The following is a 14,196-nucleotide window of genomic DNA, read 5'->3' on the forward strand; positions in this document are numbered from 1 at the left end:
ACTGAGGCAGCCTCCCTGCCTGCAGAGCTCAAACAGACAGTGGTGCGAAGGTAACCCTGGGGTGCTCAAGTTTCTCCAGGAATGTGGGTCAGAGTTTATTGCAGGAAAGGAGACCACCAGTATGTGTTAGCAGAAGAGGTGTTGCAGACAGGATCTCCCAGAAGTCTAAACTCTTGTGCAGCTACATACTGAGCAGCTGCTCAAGCCCCAGAACAGTCAGGAGGAGCAATGAGGGGAGGAAGGTGCCAGTGATGAGCTACTCAATAGTGAAAACATCTGCAAAATGACCAAAAATTCAAGGCAGTCCAGTGAGAAGAGGGGAGTTCCATGATGGAGAAAACATTCCACTTCCTGTCCCTTTGCCCTGTCTTTAATTTAAGAAGCAAAGATGAAGCAAAATCTCCTTGGAAATCACCCTCCATCTGACATGCTGGGGCCTCTGTTCCAGCCTCAATCATTTTTCCTGTTGCAAATGGGAGCAGGTTGAATGTGACAGATTTAATCACCTCTGCACAAATATCACCCAGGGGCTCAGCTGCTGTGTCAGATTTGCTGTGTGACACTTGGCTGAGACAAACCCTTCCAGGTGCCAGTTGCACAGGACCTCACCTGCTTGATATGGTTCTAGAGCAGAGGTGAAAGCTCAATATGGTCCTAGAGCAGAGGTGAAAGCAGATACCACTGCCCCAGATATCCTGAGAGCACTTTGCTCCTCACCTTCAGGCAGCACATGCCTCAGCAACTGGCCTAGTACAGCCTGGGCCAGGCATCTGGCAACTCCAAGGTGCTTACACACTTTAACTTAGTAGGCCCAGAGACAGGAGAGATATGACCTTCAGTCCACATGCTGGCTGCTGGACTTCTGGAAAGCACAAGAGATCACAATTGTTACCCACTTAGGAATAAAATATTGCTTTTATTTTAGTGAAGTAACAAAGCTATTTACAGATACAGTAACTATACATTCCAATTGAAAAATAGATTGTGCTCAAAATTGTAAAAGCAAGTCACACACAGTCTGTTAGGAACACACACAACCTCAAACCTCCCAACTCCTTCAGTTCCTGGAAATCTCAGGAAATCAGTTTGTTCTGTTCTGAATGATTTTCTGCTGAGTCTCAAGACATTCCTTCAGCTTGTCTTCAGTGAGTGTCAGCCTCTGCTCCAGGATGGAAACTGTCTGCAAAACAAAAGTGAAAGCTGCTGTTGAGCTACTGACAAAGACACACTGCACTCCCAATAAAATGTGCCCAATAAAATGCTAAATTCACAGGAATATTTTGAGGCTGGAACTCCAGTGTCAGTATTCCAGGAGGGCAGAGCCCTGCATGACTTCAGAGAGGAGCAATAGCAGACAGTGGGCACAAAGCCCTTCTGCAGACAACACCAAGCACCCATTTCAGCACTGGCTCTGCATTTCCTTTCCTGGACAGGTTCATGAGGCACCAGGCACTGGAGAGCCACCAGACACATTTCTGCTAACGAGACAGAAATTTTAAACAATTTTACTCAGTTATGGCTCTGATTTTATCTCTTTGCTGCCAACCATTTCCTCCCTTCCCTCAACATCATGGGTCTGCTGTAATTAAAACACTCAAAACTTGCTGGACATGACAGGCAAGAAAACCTTCCCAGCCCAAGACAATACAGCAGGAGATGGAGGGGAAAAACTCCACTCCAAAAGTGGCAATATCTCCCTCAACATAATGCCTACATTTCATTGTGTAATCCACTTATCCTGCAAAGGATTGCTCTCTTTCTCCTGGAGCTGAAGTCATCATGTACAGGATGCACAGGAAGAACATTTTAACCACGTGGCAATAAAAGCTTCTGCTGAAAACCTTTTATTGATCACTCCAAGATAATCAAGGGCCTCAGCTATGCACAACCACTTTCAGCTTCCAGAGACACCAGAATGGCTGATAATGGGTGGTGATGATTTAATGCTTTAATATCCATAAACTTATCAGCAACAATCGATAGCTTCACATTTTGGGCATTTTTACTGCATAAATAACATCCTCTGCTAAAAACAAAGGATGCTCAGAACCTTGGACTTTAATGAAGTAATTAAAATAAACTTGGCCAACTGCTGTTTGTATAGCAGTTATACATAGAAAGCCTTTTAATAGCACATTTCGTAAGCACATCTTTAAGTGCCTGACAAAAGCAAGCAGGTCTCATTATCCCCATTTTACAGCTGGGGAAACGAAAGCACAAAGAGAGGAAATAGCTTGGCTAAGGCCACTTGAGACTAAGAAAAGTCTGCTGTAAAATGATTTGGGGAATGAAACAAGTCGTGGGGGAGAAGAGAAAACAGACATGGTAAAAACAGCAGGCATAAGGCAAAGCCATCTTGCAAGACTACATCAAGGAAGTCACGAAGGGCTTGAGGTTGTTCAGTGCATCACAATGCACCTTCCTCTCCTCCCTAAACACAGTTCAAAGCTTATTTCTAATATATTTCTTATTTCTGACCTGTGACAAGGCAGAAGAGCTCTGCTGCAGCTGTAGAAAGCTTCACCTGAAAGAATAAACCCTGCATTGCCCAAATATTTCATGGGCTACAGCACCAGCTGCATTTTTTTCCTCCTCTACTTCCATCCCTTAGAGGCACAGGAACTGAAGTACACAGAGAACCAGAAGAAACACTGTGGTGCCAGCAGGTAACATCCAGGTGCCCCAGAGCCAGCAGGAGCCCTCCCATCTATTCAAAGGAGAGAGGACTTAATCTTTTCCACATCCAGCCATGCCATTGCCTAGTGACTGTCTTGGAGACCAGGACAAAGCCACCAAGGGCAGAACACAGCAGGCCAAATGTCTACCAAGGGTTTACAGCAAAGATCTCACCCTTTAAGCAACCAGACAGAGAATGAAAACCAGTAGGGATCCTGGCTTTTCCATCTGAAAAATGAACTAGTAACTCAACACTCCAATAAAAAGAGAGAGAATGAAACATCGCATCAAATTTCCTTTAGAAAGATAATCAGCTGAATTAAAGGCCCAGTCACACTGCCCGGCCAGAAGCAATGCCCAGATCACTCGTGGCTCCTCTGTTCCATGATTTACTGCCACCATGATCCTGTCAATAGGAGTTAAGAGCTGTTACATACAGCACCATGAGACACAAGCAAAGCAGCTTTCACAGAGTGTTGAATTTGTGAGAAAGCTGTAAGGAAAATGTTTATTGAAATGGAAATTGCACGTAAGTATAAGCAGAAACTTGCAGTAAGTATTTTTTGGAAACTAAAAGTGGAAAAGTAGCAGTCAGAAATTAAATTCAGGAAGAACAAAGTAGGAATCAATGACTCTAGTCCATTTAGACTTGAATATATGATGAATATAAATAGCCAGGGCATCTGATATCCTGGAAAGGTAAGGGAAAGCACAAATACTGCCCAGTTGCTATAAGTGCTATATTGCAACTTGCACAGAAAAGCTCTTTTATTAGCAACTGAAAGTTTTACAATATTTCCATGCTGCTATTTATAAAGCAAGTCATTCTCAGGAGGCAAATGAAACTGCACCCATTCAACTCCTGCATGCTTTTGCTATGGCTTCTCAAAGATAACAAACCAGCAGTTAAGCCAAGGAGAACACTGTTATCCAGTGAGGATTCACAGAGCCCAGTTGGCACTCTGAGACAGGATCTGGGCTTCCTGGTGTGTCAGGAACTCAGTGCATGTCTCCATCACATACCAGGGAGTAAATGCTGGATAATTTATTGAAGTCCTGGCTCAGATTGGCAGAAGGACAACAGCTTAGGCTTAAACAAGAAAAAAAGACCAAGCTATTTATTTTTTAAGGAGTGTTTTTGACATTGTAGTAATATACTGAGTATTACTATGGGCACCAGAACAGAATACAGGAATTTTTCACAGAAAACCTAAATCACTTCTACCAACACTTTTGGCAACATTGGTCTTCACTTATCTTCACAGACTCAACACTGAAAAAAACCAATCTTCTGTTTGGAAACATTAATGAGAAGCTATGGATAAATAAAAAGTTGCCTCCAATTTAGTTAAAAATTCTGGGGAATATTCACTCCCATCCTCCCCCAGGACACCTGAACTGAGGCACCCAGCAGTCATGCTTGCTTACCTCAAGACAGGTCCCTTATGGCATTTCTCCATGTTACTTTTACAACCCAAATAACAGTGATTTGGGATGCTGCTCCAAGGTGCTCTCATGGTATCTCTTCCTTAGTCCCTCTTCAGCAGCAGAGATAGTTCAAAAGCCACTGCCTTAGGGCTGAAGCTTCTGCAGCAGCCCTGGAGGGGCTTTTGAGGAGGACAGATAAGGAGAACCAGGTGCTAACTGAATGCCAAAAGAAACCAGTTCCACCAGCATGGAAGGAAACCTGAACAGGAGTCCAGAGCCAGGGAGCAGAGGTCACCAGCAAGGCTCTGGAGCAGCAGAGGAGCCCCTGGAAGGAGAGATCCAGCCAGCCAGATGGGCCAAAGCAGGACTCAGCCTGGAGCTGGGGGCAAGGCAGGCAAGGAATAACTAATGGAATAACTAATGCTCAGCTCAGCCTGCTCAGGGACATTCTCTGCAAGGCCAAAGGGCCTTTCCAGTATGCAGCCACAGTGGCTCTGAGCTAGCCATGGAATAGAACAGGGGACAGAACTGCCTGACTGATCATCAATATTCAGGAAACTCTCCCAAAAGGTATGGACACAGCAGTTCCTCAGAAAAGTAACAACAGCTTGGCTGAACCTACAAGGGATATGATCCTGCACACTGACTGCACCACAGATGTGTTCTTGGCTCTGTGCAGGAAAAGTAGGACACTTGCACTTCTATTCCTGTTTCTTCATAGCAGAAAATCCCTCTCTCCACTGATCTCAAAGGAAGCAGAAGTAGTTTCCTAGCTTTACTTTAAAAGATTCTCATAAGTTTGCTCCACTGTTTTTTCTAAGCATATGCTAAAACATTTTGCAGAGCACTAATGTATCAAACAGCTCAAAGAAAAAACATTACTTCTGCCTCTTCAGATTTTTCTTCCCTATCTGACATGTTAATTTATGAAGACAGCATTTTCTTTTCAATTTATAAAAAAATAATCACCCACAATAAGCACACAACAAATGCAGAAGTTTGTAAGTTTCTGCACCCACACTTTCTCCACTCCACTGTGTGGGTACAAGGCAGAACTTAGGGATTGATGGTTTTTAAAAGGTCCATTGAAGACTACAGATTGCCCATAGATTTACAGAATGGGACTTGTCACATTTGAACTGGAGTTGCAGGTTAGAGAGCTCTGCCCTCTGTAACAAGCATGGCCAGTGCAGGTGTGTTTTCAAAGACACCCTGCTGTAACTTCAGGTGATTTTCCCTAAAATTAGCTATTTCAGAGCCCGCTTTACTCCCAAACATGGCCAGGAAGTACATATGAACTGCATCATCAAAATGCTGCCTTAGCATCCAAAGGGCAAGGAGGTAAATCAAGCTTGGGAGCCCTTTCTCTAAACTAATGCAATGAGTGAAATAAACTACATGGGAAGGGTTTGCACTGGGGTAGCCCTCCCTACCTTTTACAGGAGGAAAAAAACCCTGAACTCCCACCACTAATCACAGCTCACAACTCCAAACTGCAGCTGCAAGATTGAAAGGCTCATGGCAGAACTTATGCAGAGAGTTCAAGCACAAACCTGTCTGGCAAGAACAGCTTCTCCTCCTCCCATTCCCTGCTGGGCTTTGCCCCAACCTGCAGCCAGTGCCCCTCAGCCCAGCAGCTGCACCTGGACCCCCAGAGCAGATCCCTGCTTTTACCAAGCACACCTAGAGAGAGCTGGGCTGCTCTCCTCAGTGCAAATTGGAATTTATCAGCTTTGAGATGGCACCCAAGCCAGCTACACCTTCTGCACCTCTGAAGCATTCTCAGAAGAGCTGGCAGCTCAGACTGAGTGAGAAGTCTCATCTCACAGTAGAACAAGGCATGAAGCTTTCACAGAATTAACACTTTATGTAGCAAACAAATGCCTGCAAGGACCAGCCTTACTCCAGTGGTCAAAGCCTTAACCTCAGAGTGGGTTTTGGTTTAAAATAAGATGTGGGGTGATTTCTAACACAAATGATAACTCCTCACGTGCTCAGACTAAAACAAGATGTGCTACCCCAAACATTTAAAACCAGGTCTGTAGCCCCTCACCATCTGAATGGTTTTGAAGGCAGACTCTAATGTGGACTCTCACAAAGCCTATTTGCACAGACTTTAAAACCAGGCTGAGTTAATGAGTGAAGACTCAGCACTATCCCATTCTCTAATTCAACACCATGAACCTTCCTGGGTTTACTTTGTAACTTGCTTCAAATGTGGCTGGCCAGGAACATCTTGGTCAGTGCTGCTGCACAGACTTGAGTCAGGAAGTCCCACAGAGCCCTCAATGCAGGTTTTGCACATCCATCCAAGGCTCACCCTCACATGTGGGGTCACATGCATTAGGAACACATGACAATGCCTGCAGAAGGACAGATGCCAGCACTAGGCTGGCCTCATCAGGATCTGCTCAGGTTGTGTTGCTAAACAACCTCCTTGTCTGCTCTCTAGTGCAGGGCATGAGAGTTCATAGTCCCACCAGCTCTCTTCATCCACCATTCAGACATCCACTACTGAGGACACTTGAAAAGTAAAGAATTTTCTGTTCAGCAGCCTGAAGCACTACAAGAGGGAAATGGTTACTGAGAAAACTCAAAGCCAGTGCTCAGCTACCCCTCCCTTAGAATTAAAATGAGGGTGCTGAGGCCCTGGCCAGGCTGTCCATGGAAGCTGTGGCTGCCCCATCCCTGGCAGTGCTCAAGGCCAGGCTGGATGGGGCTGGGAGCAACCCAACCTGGCAGCAGGGCTGGAACTAGATGAACTTTAAGGTGCCTTCCAAACAAACCATTCTATCATTCTCAGCTGCCACCTCTCCTTCCACCTCCCAGCACACCCCACTTTCTGCAGAATTACCTGAATTACAGTTTACCAGCCCTTCCACTAAATTATAGGAGCAACTTTGGTGTAATGCACAAATCCCCTGCAGTGGTACTCAGCACAGCAACAAGTGATCACTTGCAGTGCTCACCGTGCTTTTTACAGTAGGAAAACCACACAAGCATACACAAAAATTCCAGTATTTGCCAGAGCAAGCAGCATGATCAGTACCAGTATCACAGTGACCAAAGGGACCCTGGGGTACAGAAAAGGTTGTCTTTTGTATTAAATAAACCCCAGCTACAAAAATGAGCCACAGGCTCTGCCAGTTTCATCCACACAGGGTGGAGACACAAGGCACACAAGCCCCTTGCAACTGAGTCTTTCCATTTACAGCCCTCTGAGTAGAAATGTTTCATCACACATTGCTGTTGCTTTAGTCTTGACAGCTGCTCAGCCAAAGGTGAACTGATGGCACTTGCATCACATCCTGCACGTTTCTACAAGGGAATGGCTGATGGCTTCAGTGCAGCCTCCTTGCTGCAGAGCCCCCAGACCTCTGGGGCTGGGCCAGCACAGCAAAAGGAGTCAGGAGACTCCCACTTTCACAAGAAAACACAGCCAGTCAGAATGAGCTACAGCAAAATGTCCAAACATGCACCATGACAGCAACAGTACAGAGGTTAGAACTCTGAATGACCAGAGGTCTCGCCCAACCACAAAGACATCAAAGCCTTCCCATATCCATCCCCAGCCTCTGAGAGGATGCAAATCTCCCACCTAAATGAACTCAGCTGCTGGTACCAATAGCTGAATAACAACTTATATTCATCTTCAAAGGCTGCTTGTGAAAACAAATTGTGGGAGGTGTTTAATATTCCTTCCCATTGAGGGAAAATGGAAGGTGAAGGTCCTGTGACCATCCAGGGAGAGGATGAGCACTTCTGAAGAGCCAGCCTTCAGAGGGTGCCCTGCTAACACAGCAACAGCCCTCAGAGTGCATTTAATTTAAGCAATCTTAGAAAGGAGAAAAGTGTATTTGCATCAAGATTTTATAAAACGTATTTTGGAAGTAAATTTCAGGAGGGAAAAAAATGTTGCTCTGCTGAATGACACAGAGGACTGGCAATAAGCAGGGTACTTGATTTGTATTGAGTGAGAGATCAAAGCTACTGAATCTCTAAGAGATGGGTCTAATTCACAAGAAATAGCCTCTATGTCTTTTAAATTCAGATTTAAAAAACAGGCTCATCTGACACTCCACAGATTTTCAGATGAGAACTTTTTTATTAGTGTTTCAGATTTCAAACTAGTTCTCTTGGAGTAAAAATTACTTGCAGTTTTTTCCCTGTATATTGGGTCCATTGGTGTTCAGGTATTGAGAGCACTACAGAAACCAAGATATTTGTGAACAGTAAAGATACTGATCCCCCCACCACTGCCAAATATTTCTTCTTGATTTGAAACTGCTTAAAGTCATAAAGCATATATTTTACTAATTTACATTCAGTGCCTCCCTAAAGTGAGACCACATTCATCCCTCACCAACATAGGCTTGAGACCACATCTCAAAAAAAGAGTAAAAATTTGATTTAACCCGCTTTCATTACTAAGCACTGGACACACAAACATTTTCAGCTTTAATTAAAAAGCAGCCTACTTGTGTCCAAGTCTATTTTTATGCTAAAAAATAATTTAGAAAAATTCTTTCTCCGCCTGCAATCTTTTCTGGAGTGAAATAATCCTTTAATCTCACATGAGCTAGATTGTCCTTCAATTCAGGCTTTGGATTATTTTACAGATTTATCAAGTCTTCTCCATTTCACTGTGTTGTTTTCTCCCAGCTTCACTGCAAGATTAGTTTGGGGAAGCATATAAAGCCATTTCCTGTGGGTGGATTATCGCAGCTATTTATGAATTTTTATGCTAACCTGGTTCTGAACTCTTCTTTTGGAGAAGACATCTTCCTTCCCACATAAAACCAGCAGCTTTTGCCTCAGTGCCTGCTGCCCACAGATGAACAGTGAACACAGCAGCTGGAGGTGTTTGGAGTGAGGACAAAACTGTTGGAAGATGATCACTGCAAATGCAGCCAAGACAGTTACTCACAGATGATCTTTGCAGAAGGGCATCTCAGCTCTAAATGCAGGAAATGCACCTGAACCAAGCAAATCTTTGATATCTGCTCCATTTTTGTTTCAGCCAAAATATACTTTTCTGTGCCAGGTTATCCAAGAGAGAAAAATCACCTTGTTTTCCCCTTAAACTTAAATATTCACCCCAACCCTTCAGAGATACTGAGGTCCAGTCCTCAATATAAACAAATAAATGGATGAACAGTTTGCATTTTCATATCTCTGAAATGCCAGTAGAGATTTTTAAACACTGAGACACTGACGAGAATAAGCTGCAGGAAAGGGAGGAGCAAAGCATCAGTATCATACATTGATTATTCTCATCTTCCTCATTCCTTTGCCAGATGTGAATTGCCTGCTTTCCTACAGAGGGGAACCAGGGCATCTAAGTAATCCAAAACTACCGGAACAACTGGCTTATGTCCAGGTCTCAACTTCACTCTTCAAGGCAGCAGAATTATTAAGCATATGCTACTCTCCTGAAAAAGAGCCATGTAAGGCCAAACACAAACTGCTCTTAGGAAAAAATATGAAGACCCTGTCAGGTCACATTAGCCCAGTTTCTTACAAGTAAAATGAAAGAGATCCTGAAAGAGCTTTGGGGAGGAGGAGGAAAAAAGGTTTCATTGAATTAAAGACCAGTTGAAAGAAAGTTGCCAAAACTTTAAAGAATTGAATCACATCAACAATGTAAGAATGAAGCCTAGTAAAGCTTCTATTCACTCTCATGGTTACTGCTAGTTGTGATACACAACAGCCACTGGATTCTTTTGATCTATCTCTCTCTGATAAGAACTGAAGTGCCCAGCTGAAGGAGCAAGTTCTGCTTCAGTGTATCCTCCTGTGCAGGACACAGCACCTCCACAGCCTCAGTGATTGGTGACTGGCTGGAAGAGACCTCTGAATTGAACAAAAACAATCTCACTCAAAGCACATGACACCTCATTTCATCTGGAAATCTACTGCCAGCAGAGGGAAGGTACTAATAATTGGTGATGCAGCTTCAAGTGTGCAGCTCAGAACAAAGCTGTGTGCTGGCAAGAGATGACAGCCCACAGCTGATGTCTTACTATCACCTCTTTCAGCAGAAATTGGAAGTATTTTCTCTCCTTCCCACTTCTACATGATACCAGGTTTAAACCTTGAAATGAGAGTTGCAGAAAAAAATATTAGGAAAATAAATTTGGCTTAGATCTGCATAATTTCCCCAACTGGTTTATCACAACTTTAACTTTCCCCCACCGGAACTTTACATGATGGCAACACAGCCTTGCATCTACAACAACAATGAACACAGGAACTCAAGATACCACATCAGAAATTAATCCAAGCTCCCATGGAGCTAACAGATTAAAATTTCTGAGAAGCCCATGGATGGCTGTATCATTTCTGGAAATCATGCTCTTTCCCTTCAAGTGGATGGCTCTGTTTATGCCCTTAGAGTTCTCCTGAAACACATAAAACTCAGGAATTATGATTTTAACAGAGCACTAGGAGCATCTTCAGCCCTTCTCCAAGAAGAGAAAACAGTGACACCTGTTAAGTGTTGTTTATGAAAGCTTTCTGCTGTGAAGAAGCAGTGGTGTCCTCCTTTCACAAAGAAGCCATCAGGTCCAAAGCTGCCACACACACACACTGGTTTGAATCTGCTGCCTGCAGGGAGCAGCACCCATTTGTGCTTTGGCAGAAATGCCTTGAAATGACAACCAGCCCCACACCAGGCCCTGCTTCCAGTTCCCTTGGATCTCTGCACACACAGCTCCTACCAGAGCACATCCAGCTGCATCAGAGAGGGGCAACAGTGGCTCTGCTGGAGCTGCACTCCCTTCTCCCACCAGCCCAAGGTGGAAAAGCCAAAGTTCAGACATGCAAGTCAATGCCCTCCATATCTGCCTTGCTACTGCCCACATCCCTCCTCTCTGAGGTGCCTTAGTCCAGGAATGAGGAATTCTTCCAGGCTCATTTGCTAATAAAGTTTCTTTGGTGGCAGTTTGTGTTGCTTCTACACATCAAAACCTTGGCATGAGAGCAGCACGTCAGGAACACCTACCTGTACAAATGCTTTAAAATGGTGTTAATACAACATACACAGAGTAGAACCAATGGGAAATGAAGTGCTTCAAAGATGGTAAAAATGCTACAAAAAAGGTAAAAGGTTGAAGAACACAGTTACTCAAGGCAGCTTTTTGGTTTTTTGCTATTTCAGGGCTATTTCCAATTTTATCCTATAACTTACTAATTTATTCCTCCCCCACTGATCTCAATTTCTCTTTCTGCTAGGTTTAAAACAACATTTAGAATTTTCTACAGTTACACAATATCTTCGACAGAGATATTTGCATTGCTTATATTTAGGTTAAATCCCACACGTACTGTTTACTGCAATATTTGCCTCCTCTAAACACCTATGAAGTTGAAAAGGAGCCATTACACATCCATCACCAGAAATGTGGATGTGATTAATGTAATGAAAGATAACAATCACATTCCAAGCTTGCTAGGGAGACATAAAAACAGTATTAAAATATTTTGTGTATACATTGGGTTGCTTTTTACTCACAAGTATGAGGGCCCAGAGTCACACAAGATTTCCCTCCCCTCCTCCACTGTTCAGTGTTTTAAAGATCACAGCAAAAGTGCTTTTTTGTATTTCTGCCAAGTGAACTTAAATACCTTTTGGGTTTCATCCTACACTATTTTAGACTGCTTGTAGTTGTGGCATGTTTTTAATCCCTAAAACAGCCTTCAGTCTCCTGATGGGCCCTCCAACCCATCATCTTACACTCTTTGACAAGTACTTTGACAAGTTAACTCTTTCAAGAGCAGAGAGCTAACTCAGACTACTAATCAGTATGTTCAACACCAAGAGTTTAAGACCTACTTGTTCTTCCTCAGAAACAGACTTGAAACTCACAGAAAAACCCTCCCAACAGATTTTTCCATCCTACCACCATAGTCCCAGCTACAGGAGACCTCCAATGTTTGCCATTCCATACTTTCTCCCTGCTCCTCACATAGCTCAAAAAACCACAATGAGATTCAGGTCCAGCCCACTAGAAACAGTATTTCTCTACAATGACCAGTTTAGATAATCAAAAACACTTCTATCCCCAAATTCTTATTAAGTAAACACATTCTGTGATGATCACCATTCATGGCTGGTTCTCTTCAAACATTGCTTATTGACTCCAAGAAAGAACTGTTTGTTAATGCTTTAGCAAGGGATTAGTTGTTTGTAGCTGTAGGTGAAAAACATGTTCCAGCAAGGAGGCACAGAAGGGCCCAGACTTGTTGATGGGAGGAGGATTCTGCAGAGATTGGACTGTGTAGGTGACTGCAGGGTGGGGGAAAGGAGCAGGATCTGAACAGAGTTCACCTATGGGCTGTGGTATAACGGAGGAGGCAAGAGAGACACAGGTTATTCACCAAAACAGAGTTGTTCTGCCAACCACTCCTTTAGGAATCACCTCAGATAAACCCTGGCTGACAGCACAGTCTATCAGAGCTGCTCCAGCAGCCTCTACCACACAAAGAAACCAGGGAAGAACAGGGCCTAAGGTGGAAGTCACTGTGAGGGAACTGATAGAGAGAAGCTGAGAAGCAGATGATGAAAGACTTATCAAAATACTAGTAAAAAGCAGAGGTTTTGAACTAGCATATTATTATTCAATGAAACTATTGCAAAACATGCCCAATTCTTTCAGTCACAAGTACCTTTATCAATAACAAATTAAAAAGCAAATCATACCTGAGTCAGAACATCCAGCTGTCCCATAATATGCTCCAGGGTATTTGCAAGACTGTTCTCCTCCTCTTGCTGCTCATGGGTTCTAACAGAATCCTGAGTTTTTGTTTTCTTATGATGAATGCCACCATCCATTTCTGACTGCTAGAAAAATAAACAGACATGATCTGCTATTGCAATGCAAATAACTGCACAGGGATTGCTGCTCCATGGAGGGTAAACAGTAAAGGACAGTTTATGCTGGGACAGTCTATGCTACTAAAAACAGGCAAAGGAGGAAAGGAATTGTTCTTGCCACAGCTGGAAAAGGAAAAGCTTCTGCTGACTTGTCTGCCTGCTCCAGGTGGAGGGTGGTTTTGTTGTTTTCTGGGGGGGTTTTGTGTGTGCTTTTGTTTTTAAACTCCCACCAGGAAAGGCAAACCTTAGATAAAAATCTTGAAGCAATACTACAAGATTGAAGTTTTCTATGTGCAAAGAACTTTGGTGTGCTCTTGTGGCACACAGGCACAGACTACAGGTAAGTGAAGACTTACTGGAGCTGCTTAGGGAAGCACTACATCTCAATGACAGGAATTAAGTAAGCTATCCCAGAGGAGTCTGATTATTTCACTCCAACAGTGAAGTTAAAGCCTCTCTCCATGTTTGGTAGTTGAAAGAAGACAAAGACACTGTACCATAGTTAAGTTCAGCAGAAGCAAGATGTCCCAATATGCATTGGAACTGTTTTGATTAAGTAATTTTAATTCTGTTTATATCTCAAACTGGTTTTCCTCCTCAACGAGATTAAGAACAAGTTTACTTTGAAGTTTCAACTGTTTTAGTTATGCAAGCTTGAATATTTCATTCAGAATAAATTAAGTTTGAAAAACACAAATACATCTCTACTAAAGAACCTATTCTTCTTTCATTTTCTTTCAGAATGGTATCTTTCTTGTAGAACAAACACTATTTGCATTGTTTACCTGCAATATTGCCAGTAGAAGCAGTACAAAGAGGTTTAGCAAAAGGAGGTAGCCAACTGGCTAAGCAACTGCAGACTTCAGTTTCTCAATTTACACTAATGGACAGAATTTGAATTGAAAGCCAAGATCACAGCTCTCAAAACACTTCTCCATAGCCCAGTGCCTGGTGCAGCTCCATCCCATTCACTTATTACTCACACCAAGTTTACAAATCAACAAAGCAAGGAATTCTGACAGATTGAAAAACAGTCTCCAGAAGTTCTTCCACATGTACTTTTTCTAAGTAGAAACAAACATTTGCCTCTGTTTCTTCTCTCCTATGCAACAGCAGACATGCATTTCTCACCAGCACAGTACTGATTTACCTGCTCCTTTCTGTATTTGATGCCAGATGTGTGCAGATGTGCAAATAAACTGCAACAAGACCAGCTC

The 14,196-nt window shown here is 43.1% G+C and overlaps 1 protein-coding gene across 5 annotated transcripts in view; it reads right to left on the reverse strand.

Annotated features, from left to right (window-relative positions):
* Positions 1 to 949: 949 nt before the first annotated feature.
* Positions 950 to 14,196, reverse strand: part of POC1A (POC1 centriolar protein A) — a 49,720-nt gene continuing 36,473 nt past the window's right edge. For 3 of the 5 annotated variants that reach the window (XM_058812956.1, XM_058812952.1, XM_058812954.1), the window contains 2 exons: positions 12,806 to 12,946; positions 950 to 1,180 (listed from right to left, as the gene is read on the reverse strand). In XM_058812956.1, coding sequence (XP_058668939.1) covers positions 1,082 to 1,180; positions 12,806 to 12,946 — 240 coding nt within the window. In that variant the 3' untranslated portion in view covers positions 950 to 1,081. The remainder of the gene's footprint in view (positions 1,181 to 12,805; positions 12,947 to 14,196) is intronic. The other 2 variants (XM_058812953.1, XM_058812955.1) reach the window with 1 other exon arrangement.

This window comes from Ammospiza caudacuta, chromosome 12 (genome assembly GCF_027887145.1).
Source record: "Ammospiza caudacuta isolate bAmmCau1 chromosome 12, bAmmCau1.pri, whole genome shotgun sequence".
Taxonomy (NCBI): Eukaryota; Metazoa; Chordata; class Aves; order Passeriformes; family Passerellidae; genus Ammospiza; species Ammospiza caudacuta.